At 35.2% G+C, this 18,741-nt stretch overlaps 1 protein-coding gene across 2 annotated transcripts in view; it reads right to left on the bottom strand.

The window, feature by feature from the left end:
- The window catches only part of LOC111057449 (galactosylgalactosylxylosylprotein 3-beta-glucuronosyltransferase P), a 101,161-nt gene that overhangs the window by 10,882 nt on the left and 71,538 nt on the right, over positions 1–18,741 (bottom strand). For both annotated transcript variants that reach the window (XM_039442443.1, XM_039442444.1), the window contains exons 3-5: positions 12,734–12,847; positions 6,576–6,824; positions 250–556 (exon numbers count right to left, since the gene is read on the bottom strand). In XM_039442443.1, coding sequence (XP_039298377.1) covers positions 250–556; positions 6,576–6,824; positions 12,734–12,745 — 568 coding nt within the window. In that variant the 5' untranslated portion in view covers positions 12,746–12,847. The remainder of the gene's footprint in view (positions 1–249; positions 557–6,575; positions 6,825–12,733; positions 12,848–18,741) is intronic.

Here is an 18,741-nt window from a genome sequence, read left to right as displayed (position 1 = left end):
AACAGGTCGAAACGATCGTCAGTACCAATGAAAGTGTATTTTCACTCCATAAAAGTGTTCAAGATATGTTGTTCTTCAATCTTCAAGTCAATTTATGTAGGAAACTGAACTGTGCACAAGGTAGGGATGGCGAAGTCTTGTACTTTCATATCTATCTAATAAATATCTTGATATCCGTATACTGTAACATTATCAATATTAATATAAAATTATCAATAACTCAATATAACAATAGCAATGAGATCTTACCGACGAGATGCTCAAATCGGATGCCCGTTCTTTGTAGTAGCTCAGTGACCTGAGTAGTCTGATTGTGTGCATCCTCTATCACCAACCAATGAAGATTGGGGACATGCATAAGTGTTTGGGCCAACCTTGTGAGTTCAGGTACTTGCTCCGGACGGCGGTAGGTTGGCGTGATTATGTACAGAGGAGGCAGAAACTGGAAGGCATTACTCTGAACGGATGGTTTTGAGGAGTGTCTGTGGCTGAGAGGTGGTACCTCACATACTTCGAGCATTTGTTGGCCCATTTGCAGTGCTATCTCTCTGAGCACCTACAAACGATCATACCGAATAAATCACTATAATGTATCCAAATCTGATGTGACTAAACGTTGAAAATTATTAAAAAAGAAAATTATCTTCAAAACATAACTCAATAGAAACCACTTTTGAACAACTAAATTACGACATAGCAGTCAGATATTTATAAATAAAAGATATTAGCTTCTACTCACATTTGTGGAGCGATTTCGGAAAATAGTGTTCGCTCTACATCCGAAATCGCTCCACAAATGTGAGTAGAAGCTAATAGCTTTTATTTATAAACACCTGACTGCTATGTCGTAATTTAGTTGTTCAAAAGTGATTATTAACAAGCAGTTCGTAATCGAAACTAACATTGAAGAGTCAATAGAAACCATATTCAAGCAAAAACCACTATGATTTCATCAAATTCGACATGATTTATCATTGAAACGTCACTTCAATACATAATAGTTATGAGTATGTAGCTCCTAATAAAATGTTTAAAGGGAAACCACTATACATTTTTCAATTTTAATATACAAGCAAAAGGAGTTGTATTACTCAGTGATTTTTCTCTCACGCATTCATGGTACATGTACAATATTGATCTTCTTCTTTTATCCATCCAAATTATAAATAAGTTCGTACCGTATAGGAGTCAGACAGCATCCTGAATCTTAAATTTACCAAACTCGAAAGAAAACTGTGTTGCTTAAAGATTGCCTAAATTTGTGTCGATAAAGATTTTATTTCAAAATAAGAAAATCTGGTGGACCTAAAATAATAGAACGTGTATCTAAGCTATGTGAATACTGAACAGGTCATACTTCAAGTCACACTATATTTCATGCAGCATCTACGTTTAACGCTAATATACAATTGCATGAAGTGTTTTATGCCGGGTTTAAACCCGTAATCTTTCTCCGCTCAAACCGAGACGGTGCATATGGACATAAGTTATATAGTTAAAAACCTAATATAAATAATGGGTCAGTTGAATAAAAGTCATGGGTCAGTTGTGCACTTGCTAGCTCTAAGTAGTAATTTTCAAGACTTGGTTGAATTGAGTTGGCTAGCACTAACTAGGCCTAGGTGTAACTAGAAATATTCCGATCGCCCTAGAAACCGGTCAATGCATGTGGATGAAAATTGACTTAGCAACAGTTGCTAGACCTAGTATTTGCTCAAGGGTATAATCACATTGGATGAACTAGTAGACCTATTTGTATAGTCACATTGAATAAACTTATGTGCAAAAATTCAGTTGAATAATAATGTGCTAGTTCTAAGTAGATGCAACTAGGAGTAATCTCATGTTTCCGGAAAAATCTTAGGGAATGATCGCCCCCTGTGGGTTGGGGGAGCTTTGAGTCGAACATCGTACTCAAGAATGTGTTGAAAACCAGAATTCACCCACAGTATCCCTGATTGTCGTAGGATGCGACTGAAAGGGCCCCAAGGCAACTCCAGAAGTTGCCTTGCCCTCAAAACCCACGAGATCTGCCCCATCAGGGCAGTTACGGAGGGACAAAAAAGAAAAAACCCAAGAGACCAGAGATGGGTGAAACTCCAGACACAAATGTGGCTCAAGAAGCTGAGTCAAGGGTGGCAGGGTGCCCTAGAGGCAACTTGGCGACCCCTTCCTCAGCGGTAGGACCTTCAAAGAAGGCCAAGAGCGGAACTCACGTAGGTCACGAGGACTAATAAGTCTGAAGAGATTGCCAAGCATATCACACTGGATTGCAACAAGCAACCAAGTGATGAATGGGATGTTAGTATAGGGAAAAACTCCGGGTTCTTGTAAAGAACACAGGTATTGGGTTGACGTGTGGGGTTCTTTGAACCTTTGGATCCTTGAATCCGTCCGTTCAAAAACAATAAACAATAGGGTATGATCACATTGGATGCACATTTATGTGCAAGTGCACGTAAGATTATGCATGAACAAACGAGATGAGAAACAAAATCTGAAAGAGCCATAGAAACACGCTGTGACTTGCCTATAGCTGCTCACATTGAACGCCACCAGCAAGTGCACGCGTTCAGTGTGAGTGTTCCAATAGCCCAGTCAATAAAGGTTTTTTCGTTCCGAAAATTAAATAAAAGCTGAATCTTCTACCATCGATAGAACCCTCCCAGAGGGTCATTCTCCCAAAAGTCCCAAGAAATCCCCTTGGAGCTTTCCCCCCTAGCCCCCCTCAAAGTTGAAAAATGCAGGTAATCACGGAAAATCAATTATCTCTGTACCCATTGATCGGAAACAGATCTATTATATGCCATTCAATTCGTTACATTATTGACTACAATATTAGTTTTATTAATTTTTCCAATAAAATTAACAGTTTTCTTGATAAAATAATATATATGTAAAAATTTAGGGGGTTTGCGATTTGATTTTTTTGTTCTCTTCGATTAACTTCAAAGCAAGTGGTTTTAAAGAAAAATGAGCCAAATAATTAATGTAGCCACTTTCATTGCAAATCCATTGATGTATATTGTTGAGTATTTGCGATTGGATTTGACGCCGTGGAAGGGGAAACAGTCGACGCGGAACGGCGCGGCTGACTCTTAGCCATAGTAAACAGCATACTGGAAATTAATTATCTCTGTAACCATCAATCAGAAAAAAATCTTTCATATGTCATTCAATTAGTTAGACTTAGGACTACAATATTAGTCGGATTCATTCCCTCAATAAATCGAACAGTTTCCTTGATAAAATAATATAATGTTAAAATTTAGGGTCTTTTCGATTTGATTTTTTTGTTTTCTCCGATTAACTTTGAAGCAAGTGATTTTAAAGAACAATGTGACGGATAATTATTGTAGCCACATTCATTGCGAATCCATTGATGTATATTGTTATGTATTTGCGATCCAAGTTGTCAAAATTTCTTTTCATAGCTTTTCTTGTGTTTTATCTTGTTTCATCACTCTTTATAATTTAAACACTTGAAAATGGAATGAATATCATCAGATCACGTGAACAAAAAAAATAAAAGGGTGGGCCTACCTGAGATACTATATGATAACACTGTAGTACTCCTGATAAGTTTAAAATTTTCAAGCTGAAAGTAGATTAATTTGTTGCACATTCGGTTCAAATATTAACAAATGTTACCAAATATTACCAAGATTATCACATATAGTGAGAACGAATTACTCTGAAGCTTTCTATTCTCACTGAGCATGAAGAGGCAATACCAAGCCAGAATCGCAGTTCCGTTCAAATCATCATTATCAGAGCTTTCAAATTGATGCTATGTAACTATGCATGTTATCCCCATCTCACAATTTCCCTATTTATCCTTATCCTGATTCAGAATAATCTCTATAATCACAAAAATCAATGTACAGTACCTATAATAAATAGTAAAAATAACAAACTTTCTAGTAATAATGCAACTTTTTCTAGGTACGAATTTCAAGGCTCATAAAATTACTTTTTCTCAATCACAGGTAGAAATTCCAATGATCATCATAATAGTAATTTAATGAAAATTGTTTGTATTGTACATTGGTCGACATAAGATAAGATACATCTTTAAGGTAATCAACGTATTTAGGATTATCATGTTTATGAATGAAAGCGAGACTGTGATAGAAGATTGGTCAAACTGAAATATAAACATTATATACAATGTATATTTCTGTTCAACTATAATTACAAATGATAGTATGAATTGAGCAACTGAATTTCAAAGTTACTATCCACTGTTCAAATCGCACTGTGATTTCCTTTTACTTCCAAATGGATTGAATTGCCTCACTCTTCAACGTAACAATTATTGTAAAAAAACCAGTGGAATGTGAACGTCATCCAAATAGCATTTGAATTTCAATTTTCAGATCATGAAATTCATAAAAAACTAATTCTTGAGAGAATAGTGATGAATTGCAAACAGTGCAAGTAGCATTGATACAAAGCGATACAATGAAAATCAACATCGATTAATTTAATACTGGACTCAATCAAATTTATATTACCGTTAAATTATATTATTTATAAAGCTTATAAAATGTAAAACCAACATTTTAAATTTTCTCTACTGGAGCAAAACATCGATAGAAAATAAAAAAGAGCCCATTATAAATACAATATACTTGTGTACTAGAATTCACTTGAACTAACTCATCACTTCAACCCTTCAATGATCCCAATGAACTAGAATGGTATAAAAACCATGAAATTGATAATCAGGTACATTTTTCAAATAGCTTGACCCAACTAAATCTGTAAATGCTAGGTCATAAGAAATCATGTTCAATAGATTTAATTTGAATGCTTCAAATAGAAAATGGTCTATTCCTTTGGTGCACTAATCAAAATCAATTTCAATCAACATTAATCGACATAAAGAAAAGCTTCTGCCAACCTTGTGTAATGAATGACAAGATGCGAGTGGAGGTGAAAAATCGATATGTTAACAAAAATAATAGAAGATGATGAATCATCTTTCAATTAATCTTATACGGTAGGGTACTTTGTGGTTAAATGTGAAACACTTTTATGATTCTCCTACCTTTTATGCATGCTTACTCTTCCTTAATTTGTATGTTTGCATGGCTTTCATCTTTAGAATCTACTGAATTTTCATATTGGACTGTCTACATTAATTATTCGTCTAATTCTCTTTAGATTATTTGCTTCGAAGTTAATCGGAGAAAACAAAAATCAAATCGAAAAACCCCTAAATTTTTACATATATATTATTTTATCAAGAAAACTGTTAATTTTATTGGAAAAATTAATAAAACTAATATTGTAGTCCATAATGTAACAAATCGAATGGCATATAATAGAACTGTTTCCGATCAATGGTTACAGAGATAATTGATTTCTCGTGTTAACCTGCATTTTTCATGTTTTAGGGGGCTGGGGCGGAAAGCTCCAAGGGGATTTCTTGGGACTTTTGGGAGAATGACCCTCTGGGAGGGTTCTATCGATGGTAGGAAATTCAGCTTTTATTTAATTTTCGGATCGAAACTGCTTTTTTGGACCTTCATTGACTGGGCTACAATGACTCTTTCCAGATTTTGTTTCTCATCTGTGCGCTTGGTCATGCATGATTTTACATTCACTAGCACATAAATGAGCATCCAATGTGATCATACCCTAAGAATTTTCCGGAAACATGAGATTACCCCTAGTTGCATCTACTACAGAATTTATGCACTAGCAGAGAAAACCTCTATACTGTAGAATCTTCTATACTGTATAAAACTTCTATAGATTGTTTATTCTGAGGCACTAGCTAGAACTAATGCTATCTATACTCTGTACAAATTAACTTCAGACTTATATGCGACACAGAGAAATGGAGGGAGATCAGCCAATTACAGTGATGAATAGAGTGAAAGGTAGAAGCGCAATTGCCAATTTGTCGATTAGAGTCAGTCGACTTAAGGATTCCAGACAGGAAACTCCGTAAGTTTAACATGAGCGCTTGGATACTCACGAGAAATTAGAGGAATGCTGGCCGGTTAGAACGGCAACTTCGCAGCCGTTGTATCCCTACCTCTGTATGCCTTCTCTGCTGCGCATGTCCATCCCAAGTCAGAAGTTAATTTGTACAGAGTATAGTTGCTATAGTGAAGTCCACGTTATAATGACAGTATTTGATCAACTTTGGTTTTGCTATCCTTGTCTATCATTCGACAAAGCCGGTGGTACTATCCTTTTCTACGTTCACAACGATGCCAATTATGTCTTTGACAGTGTAGAAATATAATTAATTAATTAGGAGAATCGGCATCGCTATTCTTCTATCTTTACCCACTGCCATTATGACGTGGACCTCACTATAGTCACTAAATTTTAGTTTTTATTCAATCGACCCTTTGTATTCAATGGAAGAAATCCATTGTATTCAGTTCAATGTGGAAGAAATTGTGGCGTGTTGGTTATACATAAATTATAAGCCTATTACTCATTTTATTGTATTGTGGAAAATGTTATGGATTTTTAAATTTCCATAATTATTATATTAATCGATTAATCAATCGAATAATTACTATTAATCGATCGAACTTGCATAAACTCACCTTCTCGCCAACAGTGTTAACAATCGATGTATCGAGTTGGAGTTTGTTGACAATCGCCTGCACGCTGGCGGAAGTGACTGGAGCCGATTGGTGTTCATACGAGATTGTAGAAGGAGCCGTCACCAGCCAGACGCTAGCAAGCTGGTACTGAGCTACTATCAGGCAGGCCCCAATTATCATCAGTAACCAGAGTTTTCTCGACATCTGTACAATGGTTTTGCCCATTGCAGGAGAAGATTCCAGATGTCTCTGCAACAACAATCCTCCACTCTCATACCAAATAGCATGAAAACTACGTGCAATTCTACATTCACATAGACCTAGACCAAGAAGAATGGAAACTAGAAAGAGTTCTACATTCTCATACTAAGTGGAATGTGATCTTAATACCATCCACCATTCTCATATATCAAATATCTATTTTTATTATGGGGAAGTGAAATTTGATTTCATTTGATTAATAGTCCTACTTTGAAAAATAAGAATCAAATACAATGCTCCATTCTATTAATTCATATACCAAATAAAATGAAAAATAGATGCAATCCTCCATTCTCATACTAAATATATCATAAAAACACTAGTAGTTCTGTGAACAGTAGATCTCGCGCAGTTAAAAACCACAGCCTCCTCTTATACTGTCCATGCCCCCTGTGGGTTGGGGGAGCTTTGAGTCGGACATCGTACTCAAGAATGTGTTGAAAACCAGAATTCCCCCACAGTATCCCTGCTTGTCGTAGGAGGCGACTAAAAGGGACCCCAAGGCAATCCAGAAGTTGCCTTGCTTTAAAACCCACGGGATCTGCCCCATCAGGGCAGTTTGGGAGGGGCAAAAAGAAAAACCCAAGAGACCAGAGATGGGTGAAACTCAAAGCACAAATGTAGGTCAAGAGGCTGAGTCGAGGGTGGCCAGGTGCCCTAGAGGCAATTTGGCAACCCATCCCTCAGCGGAGGGATCTACAAAAAAGCCAGGAGTGGAAATCACGTAGGTCACGAGTTTGTGGGTGGAGCCATAACTCACCACTGTACAAAGAAGGGCGGTCATTCATGCAAAACTTCTTGGGAGAGGTGAGGCTTTTGACCCTGCGAAGTTTCGGAGGGGAAAAAGAAAAAAACCCAAGAGACCAGAGATGGGTGAAACTCCAGACACCAATGTGGGTCAAGAGGCTGAGTCAAGGGTGGCTGGGCGCCCTAGAGGCAACTTGGCCGCCCCTTCCTCAGCGAAAGGACCTACAAAGAAGGCCAGGAGTGGAACTCACGTAGGTCACGAGGACTAATCAGTCTGAAGAGACTGCCAAGCATATCACACTGGATTGCGACAAGCAACCAGGTGATGAATGGGATGTTAGTATAGGGAAAAACTCCTGGTTCTTGTAAAGGACACAGGTACTGGTTTGCCTAACTAACATACTACTTGGGATCACAAAAAGCTTCGGTTGACGTAAGGGGTTCTTTGAACCTTTGGATCCTTGAATCCGTTTCTTCAAAATCAATAAACAATAAACAATATACTGTCATTCCGAGTAAATCCTGTCTGTATGAAGATGTCGGCGAGATATCGGTGTGAAAACGGCTAATGGCTGTTAGGGTTGGTGTATCAAAAATGCTAACATCAAAAGCTAATCTTATTCAAGACATACTGACAACAGGTCAGCCCAAGTTGAAAGCAGAGAAAAGTCGAGAGAAAAGACTGTTATTTTAGTTATTAATTGCATGCATCATTGCATGCAATTAATAGTGCATACAAATCGCATGCAATAAATTAATAGTCCACATTACATCTGATTTATGATGAATAATTCTATAGTCTGTTTGCCGGCGTTAGAAGGAGACTCCTTTTCCTTTTGTATTATCCTTTAGATGTAAAATTTCAAAAACCTCACATATACGTCGACGCGAAATTCAAAAAGGAAATACCTGTTAAATCTCATGAAAATCTATTGCCGCGTTTCGCCGTAAATTATTTATTTATAATTATTTATAAATATATTATTTATTTATAATATTTATACTATTTCATTAATTTATAAATAAATATGAATACACAAACATAAAAACATAAAGAGAAATACAAAACCGTCGACTTGAATCTTACACCTTACTTCGCTCGGTCAAAAATAATATATAATCCTTTTATCAAATTTACGATGGAAACGTATAAAGCTTTGCATGACTTGTAACATATTCGTAGACGTTTGTAGAATTAATGGCAATGACAGTCAGTTTGAACGTTATAAAGGACAAAATTACATGCGTTGTGTACCAGAACAAAGAACAAAGCCTATATGTGCTGGGTTTTTGGAATAATGATTTGGGCCATGATTTAAAATAAGTAAATGTGAACGGTGGTGCTATATCGTTCTCTAATAGGGAAAAGATTGCATGAAAAGATTTTATATAAGGGAGCTTTATAAAGAAGGGAGCTTTATAAAGGGAGCTTTATAAAAGGAGCTTTTATATTCTAAATTTCCCTGTTACGCCAAGCCGATATTCCCAATTATTTTTCGTGTCGCTGATTTTTCGACTCGCCTCAGCTTGCCATTCATACACTCTCACCCTGTCAACAATGCAATAATCGGCTTGGTGTAGCAGTGGAGTTTGAAACATATCTCCCCCTATTTGGAGGCTTTTCCTTCACCATGACAACCAGCAGACACCATGACAACCCACGACACGTGTGCTTCGCGAGACGAAGCGAGATCAATCCCCAAAGGTTTCAAAGGAGAGATTTATTCCGCAGCGGCCGGAATTGAAATGCAGTAGACCTCCAATTAACTGAACTCCGATTTATCTGAACCGCTCTTGAGAGAGAGTAAACGAAATTTCTACGAACTTCAGATGAGTTCGAAAATCATTAGTTCATACGGTAAAGTATTATTTAACCGGTTATAATAAGTTAATTACAATAGTTACAGTATTACAATATTACTAATGAAGGTTTTAATTGAAAGTTTCCCTATTTTTTGTGAAAACTCCAACTTTATTTTTTATTGATTCATTTGATAAATACATCATAAAAATGATAGAGAAAATAAGGTAACCTTGTGCTATTCCTCTCCCAAATTTAGAAAAGGTTACACGAACTCCAGATGTGTTCGAAAAACATTAATTCATACAGTAAAGTATTATTTAACCGGTTATAATAAGTTAATAATACAGTATTACAATATTACTAATGAAGGTTTTAATTGAAAGTTTCCCTATTTTTTGTGAAAACTCCAACTTCATTTTTTATTGATTCATTTAATAAATACATCATAAAAATGATAGGGAGAGAGAAAATAAGGTAACCTTGTGCTATTCCTCACCCAAATTTAGAAAAGGTTACACATAGTCCGAAATTAGTTAAGGTTAACCTATTCGGATAGTACTATCATAGACAAACAATAGCGTAAGTAGATATCCCATGGTATAGGGAATTTATGTCGCAACTTTTACTGTTATCTCAAGCCGATTACTGTCGATTATTGTCCATTTTTACTGTTTTGTTGGGGTGATAGTGTATGAACGGCACAATTTGAGAGACTAACAGCATCACACAGCTGCATAGGAAAGAACTACGTGAACTATCGGCTTGGGATAACAGTAAAAGTTGCGACATAAACGCCCTATATCATGGGATATCTACTTATGCTATCGTTCCTCTATGGTACTATTTGATTAACCGAACAGGGTCCGGCCCAAGTTAATTTGAATAGTTGAAGTGCTACTGTAATTATTTATTCGAGGTTATTGGTTCACTTCTGAATACCAAATGACTTTCAATAAAACAATAAGATGTAGAATCATGTTCAAATTACACAATGTCATGTATGGTAGTGATATTACAATGCTATCTTCAACATATTCCATCACACATCATTGCTCCATATCGTTAGCACGAAAATACTTTTTTCTCTTATAGGTTTACTATTAAATATTTTGTTTATATGCTTCGTTAAAATATAAATTATATTATTCATATCTCAAAATAGGATAGAAGCATTCAAGTTTTGTAATCTTCATGGAAAAAAATATAATCTTATCACCACAATGATAAAAATCTGGTGTGGTACACTCACACAACTTTCCTTGCTCATTGATCTATAAGCCTCATTAACGAGGATAATTTAGGGGAATAACATTATGCCGATTGGCGGCTAAATAATACGATTATACTATTGTTATTGTGTTCAGAATACATTTCCTTTGTTTGAATTATGAAATTTGATGATTTTTAAAAGTTGTCAAAACACCTACCAACCTCAAACACGAGAGGAGGTTACAAAGTAAATTTCTCAAGGATGGGTGGACCCCCTGTTAATTTCTCAGGGAGGAGACTCATGCCAGTTATAGAGCTGATATATAACTATACAGGGTATGAATTTGAAAAAAATCGGTCAAGTCATTTTTGAGAAAATCGTGATAGAAATTTAACAAAATTCATTCTTCTCAGGAATATTACCGTGAAAAAAATGGTTTTTTAGCCATTATCCGCCATTTTGAATTTAATTTTATTGAATTTCTTGTTGTCGGATCCTCATGGTATAAGGACCTTAAGTTTAAAATTTCAAGTCAATCGGTTAATTAGGAATGGAGTTATCGTGTTCACAGACACACACACACACCCACACACACACAGACCAACACACAAAATCATGCTTTTGGACTCAGGGGACCTTGAAACGTACAGAAAACATGAAATTAGGGTACCTTAAATTTTTTGGAAAGCAATACTTTCCTTACCTATGGTAATAGGGCAAGGAAAGTAAAAATAATGAAGGTTCGTATGAAATAATATCGGTATGTATGGAAATGAAACCCTTTTTCAAAAATAAAATTTGATAAGTTCAAACCTGTCTCATGCACTGCATTGATAATACAAAATATTATAATTTTGTTATCATCAAATCGCACCTCATCTAAATATCGGTCAATGATTCTTCTATGTTCTACAGTCATGTACTTTGTGGAATTTATGAAATAATTCATTGTTAGGTTTGCTACATTATTATTATCATCATAGATTAGATTGTAAGTCAGCATACACTATAATTTACATCCATGAAGTAATCAAATTATCCTTGAATTCCTCTCCAAGTTTATTTTCCTCAAAGAAAGGCACTAAGTCTATTATATTTTCTTTTATCTTTTCTTTTCTTCTCTAGGGAAAGTCTAGATCTAGACAGATATTTTATACTTTTCATTTTTCGTTCTTATAATTGTCATACTCTCTTCTGTCCATATGTCCGTTTATATCTGCTTCATGCTATACTTAATCCTATGATCATATTCAAATGATTCATGTAATAAGATTCTACTATAATCATATCTATCCTATATACTACAAATTGAGGTTTAGTGCAGAATGTCTTTCCATTGTAAATTATATATTCTTCTTCAGTCAAAACTAGATGCCCCAGTTTGTGTGGAGTATTTTCAAAACTAAAATGAGCCTGGTTTAAAATTCTGATTTTGGATCAAAACATGCAGAAAAACAAAGGACTGTGAACTTTCACCGCGAGAGCATGTGTGTTGAAAAAAAGGCTCACCCGCATATTAGAAATGGCTTCTACAGAATTTTTTGTTTGTTCAGGTCTTGCTATTTCCCTATATCCTACTTGAATCAGCCTACTATGAATAATGCTTCAATGAAATACTACTATTTATTTAAAGCTACTATGAAAAACTACCTCTATGTTTTGAACTTTCTAAATAATGTGTTCCTAGTTTTTTAACTTTTGAATTCCATAAACTTTGTTTATCCGTTGTTGAAAGTTTCAGTCAATAAAGCGTTTATATTTCTAGCTCTCTCCCATGCAATGGGAGATCTGGAAACAGAAAACAAAATTTAGAACTACATTTCGTTTTACATTTGAATGAATATCTGAAATATTAATTTATAGATTGAGGTTATTATGAAGTTTTTCTCTTATTTTTCTCTTCTGAACATAATCGTTTTCACTAATTTTCAACTAAATATTAGAGTTTACTCAGTTTGCGGGCCTGTTAAGGATTTTTTGTGAATTGAGATTGAATACAGTAGTTGATATAGAATACACTTGAAATAGCTATTTACGAGTGAATAATGTTTCATGAATTCCGTGCCTCTTATGGCAGATATGCGTATCTCATACTCTCATGCCAAGTAATCAAAAACTTGATTGATATGTACTTACTGATGTACACATTTTGCATGAGAATTGTAATTCTCATCTTCTGAAAATGATACGCCCCAATTCATCTCTATGCACTGATGCATGAAACTTCCCGGAGTCTTCATCCATAGCTCTCTGAAAAAAATTATCAATGCATGAATAAATCTCTCCAACCAACCTTTTTCAAATTCACAACAAAATAAAATTTGAATTGATTCTCTCAAAGCATCATTTCATACTCTGTTGCACAGTGTAGGGAACAATATAATTATATCTAAAAACGGGTACTTGATATATTGTTAAAATGTAGTTTGTTGCTGACATTATCTTCCTACCAAAGAATTTCCTACCAAATCTCTACTCTTCAGAGATTTGTTTTTAACCTTCACCATCGAATTATAAACAGAATTATCGTGATCGACAATTATGAACCAAGTATTATTTGTTGATTGATGATCGCAAATTGAGTTTCTTAGTTCAACTGGTACATTGGTTTTTGGAATTGCCTTGTTTTCTAAAATCAAACATGGTTCGAATTCCGATATTTTGGCATCAATGTCTATTCCGTTGTTTTTATCAACTTTCTATCAATAATTTTCTTTCAGCTTTTCTAAAGCTTTCACGGTTGCTTCTGTTACTATGATAAGTTTGTAATTTCATGAGTTGATGAGTAGTTGTATTAGCCTATTTGAATTTATCAAAAATTCAAGCCCAATTAAAATAATGAATTAAGGTACTCCAGCTCTCAAAGTTATAATGTAGTAGCACGGAGGTAGATTGAATCTAATGTGTGAATTTTCCAAATTTGTGGAGGCGAATCGAGTAGAATGATCCTTCATCTACTAGCAGTAGTTTCTGACTCATCAAGTTACATGGAAGAGAGAGAATAGAGAATGTTTATTTTCGCCAAAATTACATAGTTACAAAACATGAATGATACATACAAAATGCATAATAAAAATGTAGATTATAATAGATCTAAATGATTTGGCACAGCCAGCAAAGTTGAACTTGTGCGCTAGCTGTGAGTTCATCTCTGAAAAAAAGATTGAAGTTTCATCAAGAGGCTGAGAGGGAAGTTGAGAAAACAAAATTTAAAAAAAGAAACGGAAGAACATTTATTTCAAAATAAAATAGAACCCAGTAAAATAGACATTCTGTCTAGTTTATGATTTATTCAGTCACAAAAAGATTAAAGGATTTATTAGTGGGCTGACAAGAAAGATGGGAGGATGAAAAAATTAGGGAGAACAAGTAAAAATCGATGCCACAAAATAAAAGGGTACACCGAAGTACGCAGCTGAGAGGAATAATTGCATACGAATTATGGAGTAGAAACTGGAAGGTGGTGGTCGTTGAAATGGATTTATTTTTAAAACTCTTCTCCCACAGAATCGGGTTGAATGAGATTCGTTGAATGGAAGTTGTCCTGTAATTTAATTAGAAGCAGAAATCGAAACTTTTTCAATGTTCCTTCTTTTCTGCAGCTGCAACTCTATTTCAATCATAGAAGCTCTAAAAAGCAGGTCTGGCTGATTGTTCGCAGGCTGAGTCCTGCCTCCTTTCTTCATTGAGTGAATCACGGAAAGCTTCAAATTTATTGTCTATCGTTCCGTAGCACCAAGTCCTTGACAAAGAATGTGGACTATCACTCTTACAGTCTTACACTTTGTCACGGACTTGGAGACAGGGCTGGAAATGATTTCTGGGGTAGAATCATCCATCAAAAACCAATATCACTTTTCTTCGTCCAGTGGCTCTGTTCGTAATAATAAGTTTTGCGCTCTTTCACATCTCTTGGGAGAATTCATGCTCAGAAACTATTTGGCCCTCTCCAATCACAACCAAAGTGATACTCAATTACTGGATACTCCTTTCAATTACTTATACCTAAAATGAAACATCGATTTTCAACCATTGTTTTTGTTGTTGTATTCTCATGCTTACTGACTATTGTTTGACTGATTTCTTTTATTTTCACTCATCTTTCCCAATCAGTTTTTTTTTATAATCCCGGTTCCAATTCTGTTGAAATTTACTAAACCAAAACTTTTTTTAAATGTTATAATTGCAAAACAATTCAGTTAAATACATTTTTTGGCTGAGTATTATGTCTACATGAGCCCTACGTTTCTTGTACTTAGGTGATGACATAAATGGGCCTTATTGAATGGGGTGAATAGGATATGATCCCTACCCTACCGACAAATAAATCCGAAATCATGGCTATAACTATTTCAAACCTGATTGACGCTAAGTCAACAAAGACCGTGATGTTTTTTCTAATTGGAAAATATTGTTACAAATAAATGGCTTCTAATGGAATAAATCTCAACGAACTCTCGATTCTGCAGAATTTATATGGAACATGCTAGCTGAAGTACAGTAGTATAATTTCAAATTTGACAAATGTCTTACAATTTTCTGAATGAAAACCACTCGATATTGTCAAAACCACTGATTCATTTGAAAATTATTTACTATGTTACTATTCTCAGTTTAGAGATCGAACAGTAGAATATAATATAGTGTGGATGGAGCTATCTTATTGGCCGTTATTTGACCAATAAATGTTGAGCTCTGTCATTGGCAAAAACATGACACGTCATTAGCATTCCAAATACTAATGATATACCATGTATATCGATGAGACACCGTTTAACCACAACAAAAAATGAAATATCGATTTTCAACCTTTGTTTTTGTTGTTATATTCTCATATTTACTGAAATATTGTTTGACAGCTCTGCACTTTCTTTTCTAATAGATGGTGGAGCTGTGAGGGTTGTAGCATTGCAAATCATTAGACGACAAGATATCAGATTATGAAAGAAGAAAAAGATGAGTTCAGTTTTATGGCGATATTAAAAGCGTGAACATGGAAAATATCGGGAAATTCCAAACGTTTCGAAGCATAATTAGATTCTGAATTCAAATTTTATAATATCAAAATTGTAAAGTAGAATAAGAGAAAAATGTTCCGAAGAAAAAAGCATTCAACATTGAAATACTTGTATATCAAAAAACTCTTTAATGACCTTGAGGTAGTCTCATGTAAAATTGAATGAAAAAATTGTGCAACTCAGCAAGCAGAAGAGTTAACAGGTTAAATTTTCATTGCAAATTGTAAATCTATATACATAGAATTATGAAAGCATGATGGGTATACGCAAAATTAATGCTCAGCACCATACAGGGTACAAACACAGTAGATATTTACAGAGAATATTGCAACATAGAAAAGCAAAATTAGATTTTTATAATTTATAATTTATTCATTCACTGAAAATTAGCACGCTTATAGTAGTATAGTGGCGACTCCATGATTTAGTAGCAAAATTTCTATGATTCTCACAGGTACCTATTGTAAATGGCTGTTCAAAGTGAGACTCACACATGTTCGCCAAAGCCAATTCCCTTGAGCATGCGGCTTATGTCTAACCCCACATTTCGAAAATTGAGGAGGGGTTGAAATTTGACTAGGTACCACCTCCGCCTGAGAGCCAAGGGTCCCCAACAAACTTTTCAATCGTGGTGTGCACCCTCACTATCCCCAACCAACGTCGGACTTCCAAGTAGGATCGAGCTACTCAGAGGTAATTGGGTAACTGAATAAAACATGACAGCAAGAAGTGGCTTCGAGCTGAGTGTTTTAGTTCGCGGGAACATACAAAATGTATCACCTGCAAACGTTTCAAGTGTAACCGCTTTCTACTTGAGCCATCGTTTCATAAATTGATTTAATAAAGGTGAATCAACCGAATTTTGATACCTAGACCAGCGTTTTACTGAGGAGTCCGCGAGATATGATAAGGGATGCGCGGAGAATGAGTTACAAGTTACTTGCTACTTTAGCAAGTAAACATGAGGGGTAGGACTGATGACAGTGAATCAAAAAATCATGTGAAAATGATATCAGGACGTGGATTTTGAATTAAACAAGATTTTACTTATCAAAGTAGACTTTGCAAAGTCTATCAGTAATGCAAATTTAGTTACCTAGTAGCTGCCTATATTATATAAACTAACTAATAACCTAGTATCATGAGAGGTGGGACTAATGGCAATGATTCACAAAAATCATATGAACATGATATCAGAACTTGGATTTTGAATTAAGCAAGATTTTACTTATCAAACTAGACTTCGCAAAGTCTATATCAGTAATTGAAATTTAGTTACCTAGTAACTGCCTATTTTTTATATATCCTAATTACCTAGTAACCTAGTATCTATCAACTAAATTTAGACTCCATACAGAGTCTAGAAATCACCAACAGTTTAGTTACCAATTCCATGATCAACTATTACATACAGATTGCTGATAAATCGAAGCGATTGGTTTCGTAATCGCGTTGATAAGCTAAAGATAATATATAAGTTACCTGCATCTGCTACTCTCGTTGTAAGGATGATAACTTTAGGATGATTGGAGCCAAACTCCAATAAATATCATAAATGAATTTAAAATTCACTTCGATTGATTCGGAAACCACCTTCGAGTTTTATCATAATCCACCACAAAACTTTACCCACGTACAAGCCTAGAGCTCATGAGAGATTCCTCCTCAGTAATGAAAACATGTTTTTACACAAAAAATATCCACTGAAAACTCTGGTGTATGATAGTATTTGAGCTGTGGAACACGAATCTGACACATTAGAATTAGATAATACTGATTTTATTAATGAGATACTACAAAAAATAAGTATCTTCACTTCTTGATGATACTATTTTGTTTCTCTAAAAAAATTATACTGAGAAAGTCTCACTCATATCCTTACAACATTAAATTATAACTATAGCATCCTGTCTGTTTGAATGCTATCTTTCAACAGAGTGATGTCTTCATATCGATATAATGGCAGTAGTCAATCAGAGCAAATTGTTGACATTGTACCTGTTACACCAAAAATTGATTTAGTCGAATTTCAGTGTATTTCATCTTAAAAACGATAATTCATACAATAAATCCCATTTTTGTGGCACCATTTTTGTAGCGTTTTAACACCATTATAGTATCAATCAACAAAAATACTTCAGGCGATTGTTGGCCTCTCTTCTCTATCATAGTCACAGGGAACGTCTCAATTTACCACAATCAGTGTTAATGCTTGCTTATGGCTGATTGAAATGAATCACCAGTTATCAGTTCTGATTAGACAACATGCAACAATAAGAAGTGCCCTCTCTTGATTCGCCTCACTTGGAACAGACATCCAAGTCACCAGTTCATCAGTCAAATGGACAGACATTCAAGTCACCAGTTCATCAGTCAATCACAGACATCCAAATCACCAGTTCATCAGTCAAATGAAGAGACATCCATGTCACCAGTTTATCAGTCAAATGAACAGACATCCAAGTCGTCAGTTTGAACCACAAGATTTGTCTGCAGATTGTTGTTAGCTCATTTAGCGCTATCCAGTAGAGTGCACCACATGGAGGCGAACTAACATTACACCCCACCAGTTCATCAGTCAAATGAATAGACATCAAAGTCACCAGTTTATCAGTCAAATGAACAGACATCAAAGTCACCAGTTTATCTGTCAAATGAACAGACATCTATGTCACCAGTTCATCAGTCAAATGAACAGACATCCAAGTTACCAGTTCATCAATTCAATGAACATATATCCAAGTCACCAGTCCATCAGTCACATGAACAGACATCCATATCACCAGTTCATCAGTAAAATGAACGGACATCCATGTCATTAGTTCATCAGTCAAATGAACAGACATCCAAGTCACCAGTTTATCAGTCAAATGGACAGACATTCCAGTCACCAGTTCATAAGTCAAATCAAAAGACATAAAAGACACCAGTTTATCTGTCAAATGAACAGACATCTATTTCACCAGTTCATCAGTCGAAAGGACAGACATCTCTATTTCACCAGTTCAGTTAAATGAACAGGCAGCTGTGGCCATGGAGTATGAAGTAGAGGACATTCTCAATCATATATGGTCATAGATAACAAAAAGCTCTTCATATGGAATTGGAGAAACAATGGACTGGAGT

Source organism: Nilaparvata lugens, chromosome X (assembly GCF_014356525.2).
Source record: "Nilaparvata lugens isolate BPH chromosome X, ASM1435652v1, whole genome shotgun sequence".
Classification (NCBI taxonomy): Eukaryota; Metazoa; Arthropoda; class Insecta; order Hemiptera; family Delphacidae; genus Nilaparvata; species Nilaparvata lugens.
Note: the sequence above shows the minus strand (reverse complement) of the source record. Positions and strands in the feature narration are given on the sequence as shown.